The 3840-nt window shown below is 37.4% G+C and overlaps 1 protein-coding gene across 1 annotated transcript; it reads right to left on the bottom strand.

Annotated features, from left to right (window-relative positions):
• Positions 1 to 842: 842 nt before the first annotated feature.
• LOC120084796 lies at positions 843 to 3314 on the bottom strand. The gene is made up of 5 exons (XM_039040616.1): positions 3311 to 3314; positions 2034 to 2333; positions 1854 to 1921; positions 994 to 1115; positions 843 to 905 (listed from the first exon to the last, which is right to left on the bottom strand). The coding sequence occupies exons 1-5, from the start codon at positions 3312 to 3314 to the stop codon at positions 902 to 904; spliced, it is 498 nt and encodes a 165-aa protein (XP_038896544.1). The 3' UTR covers positions 843 to 901.
• Positions 3315 to 3840: the final 526 nt, after the last annotated feature.

The raw sequence follows: 3840 nt of genomic DNA, 5'->3' as shown, positions 1-3840 counted from the left end.
AAAAAAAACAGAGAGAGAGATCTAAGTTCAGATGTCTATGTCCTTCAGAAAATGATTGACATAAAATAAACTTTGAGCTCAACGCTACTTAATTATGGTGGATGCGAGCCAGAAACCTAGCCATATCTTAAAAAAAGATTTGGTTAGATATTTTTTACATGGCCAATGATCCAAGAATGATCTCAGAAGAATCAAGTTAGATATGGGTATATCAGCATTAATAAAGCAGGTACGTCATAAAAATAAGGCATAAGCCCACTAAAGTGCGATGAAGATGAAGGTCATACTCCCAAGATTAGTATACCAAAACTGGTTAGCACACATCCAAACCATGGTCCCTAACTTAGGAGTGGGGGTAAATGTTATAGGTGATTTTGGACCAAATAACATAATCGATATCAAGCAAAAACAGAAACAACAGTCAAGAAGATAGCAAAACTTGAGCCAAGAGTGGCAACTTGAATCGAAATGGGCCTAGAAAAGGGGTGGCTTGGGCCTAACTAAGGCATCATTGGCCTCGATTATGGTTGAGCCCAAGGCCGAGCCTCACAAAATGTAACGACCCGACTCCCTAGGACTTAAGTTAGACCGTTACTAAATACATGCATGCATGGAACTCAAAACGACACTCGGTTATGGTGAAATAAATGCTAATTAAATAAGATAAGTTCAAAAGACTTTCATTAAATTCAAATACTAAAACAATAATAGGGTACCCATAAATCATAAAGGATAATAAATAAGTTTGAAAAACGATTCTTAAAAGTAAGTTTTAAACATCAAAACTAAAAGTTAAGAGAAACATGAAAAGAACTCTAAATCTCATGAGCAGAAGCGTAAAAACTAGTCCTAGTGGCTCGATCACGAATTCTGCTTGTCCATCACCGGTGCATCTCTACCCTTACCTGAAACAATAACATGAGAAAGAATGAGTATAAAATACTCAGTAAATAATCCCACCACTGGGGTCAGGCTAGGCATCTAGATACCTACCTATGGTGAAACATATAAACTTCTCTGGTCCTCATGGGACACAGGAGACTGGGTTCTATCCTACTGCCTCTGGTGAATCCCGAATGAGACACAAAACTGGTGAATCCCAAAGGAGACACAAACTGGTGAATCCCGAAGGAAACACAAACTGGTGAATCCCGAAGGAAAAACAAAATCTAATGGGCATTTAACTAATCAGTAAGGATACTTACACGGTCTCAACATCATAATTATCACTATATGAATCTATGACATACATATATACCTCAACATCATGGCTCTATAATATATACATATATCTCAATATCATCACATCCAATACAACCATATGGAATCAAATACAATCTCATGCTATCATTCAAGTGTCTATGTGCATAAATAAATCTTTCAGATCTCCTACCAGAGTATACATTGGTTATACTATACTATCAGTCTATCATGTCATACTGCCATAATATTCATTTATCGTGCTAGCATACATCTAGTGCCTGGCCGGTAGGCAGTTCCTAAGATTACTTACTTTAAATTTGGTCACAATTTAATCCAAGTAATTAACCCTCTTACAACTCTTGGAAGGCTTTGAATCCACCCTATAACATACATTACAAATATTAATTTAGCACCCCTGGTCCAAAAATAACAAATCCAAAGTTCTAAACTCATCTTTGGGGTCTAAATCCAATTAACCAAATTATTTAAAGATCTTCAATTTAACTTTACCTAAATCGAAAATCTGTAGACAAACTCAGACAGCCAACGAAACCAACAACTCCAAGTAAGACCCTAACATAAGAATGCAACCAAGTTTTAAAATTAAAACAAGGCCTAATCACACATACTCCAAGTATTGCCAAACTCACCCAAGGTGTGACATGAGGCACCCCAAATCTGCTAAACAACTCCAACTTCACAAATAACACCTTAATACCTTCAAGAACATGAATCCAAAGTTGATACATAAAGGCCTCAATCGATTGATGCCAACAGTAAATGGGTAGTCAAGAATCAATTGAAAACAACCCAATCAGTAGAAATCTTACCCAAGTTGACAAATTTGATGACGACATGAGCAACGGCGGCGGGACAGGAAGAATCCAGCGCAGATCCAGTCGATTGCGCTGCAGCGGCTCCGGTGCAGACGCGTCTGGAGCGGCGCTGGTCGGTTCGGACGAAGCGGCTCGAACGCGGGCGGCTTCGGCGTGGGAAACCGGAATCAGATCTGGGCGGCGCGAACGCGGGAGACTCGGCGTAGGAGACCGAAATCAGATCTGGGCGGCACGAACGATTGAGGCGCGAAGAAGCCGAAGTCAAAACTGGGCTGTTCGCGGCTCGGATCTGGGCTGGCGNAGACCGAAATCAGATCTGGGCGGCACGAACGATTGAGGCGCGAAGAAGCCGAAGTCAAAACTGGGCTGTTCGCGGCTCGGATCTGGGCTGGCGGTCAAGGTCAGCAGCAGGGAGATCGGAACTGCTGGTCGAAGTCGGCGGCGGGAGTGAGCGGCTGATAGATCAGAGTGAGGAAGAAGAGGGAAGGGGGGAAGAAAAAGGAAAAAAAAGGATAAAATAAAATATATTTTATTTTATTCTTTTCTTAATCCACATAAATTCTTTAAACTCCCTTCCTTTCAAGAAGATTTAACTCCTGCCATTTAATTCCAACATAAATATTTTCAAACGTCCATAATTAAATTCTCGCAATTACACTTAAGGTCCAAAATTCAAAAAATATCCTCAATTAGTAAAAATTACTGAAATTACATTAATACTACTAAAAGAATACGGAGTGTTACACAAAATACCTAATGGAGCATGCCCTGACTTAAGGGATCATCTTACGCTAAGAATATGGCTAAGAGAACATGGTCGGCCTTGATTTTGGCTGAGGCCAATCCTTACCAAACTTAAGGAACCACCTAAGAAGGGATGTCACACAGATGATCTAGCCCAAGAAAGAGGATAAGATAAAAAGATAATTCAGAAATCTTAATGGAAGAATATTAGGCCAACAAACATTATTAATACACAACTCCAAGGAAAGTGAATTCATTCTAATACTCAAAATTTCTACTTTCTACATATATACATTTTCTGACTTAAGCATTGGAGCCTGTGTGACAAGCACCATACCAATATGTAGTTATTTTCATCTTGCATGTCACGTTTTTTTCCCAAATTATAAATTTTATCACGTAAAGGTCAGATACATTTTTCTCTGTCATACCATTCTAAAAATTATTGTTAATATGACTAACCATGAATGAGAGTTATGTGGAAACAATTTCCTATACTATTATAATACTAAAATTCATTCAATCACCCATTGTTCTCCATCCAAACTAATTCTAGAAACGACAAAATAAGCATATAACATTTCACTATAGCAGTAAATTAAAGAGGCAAGAATAAAAATAATAATAATAATCATTCGGGTGTAGTCTAGTGATTAAGACGCTCATTATCATATTTCAAAAGCTATAGTTTGATCTTCTATTCTTATCATGATTGAACTTAAAATAAAAAAAAAACATCGATAACTTATTGTAGTTTGAATAGTCATTCATACCTTCATGTATTCACTTTTAAGTATTCAATCACATCATAATAATTTTGTAGAACATTTATTTCAATAGTACAAGATTAAATTTGTTTACACCAAACTTATTCATGACTACGTCAATTTGCTCATAAAATTCTTGTTCTTGAACAAAAAATGTGTCGCATACTATCGTTCATGTAATCAATTGGTTCATAAGCATATTATTGCATAGCATATGCAAGTGCAACAAGTATATCTGCAAAACAATTTGGGTAATATTTAAGAAGTTACACCGACACATAATAATCCTA

Source organism: Benincasa hispida, chromosome 9, assembly GCF_009727055.1.
Source record: "Benincasa hispida cultivar B227 chromosome 9, ASM972705v1, whole genome shotgun sequence".
NCBI lineage: Eukaryota > Viridiplantae > Streptophyta > Magnoliopsida > Cucurbitales > Cucurbitaceae > Benincasa > Benincasa hispida.
The sequence above is the reverse complement of the archived record's forward strand: the minus strand, read 5'-3'. Positions and strand labels throughout refer to the sequence as shown.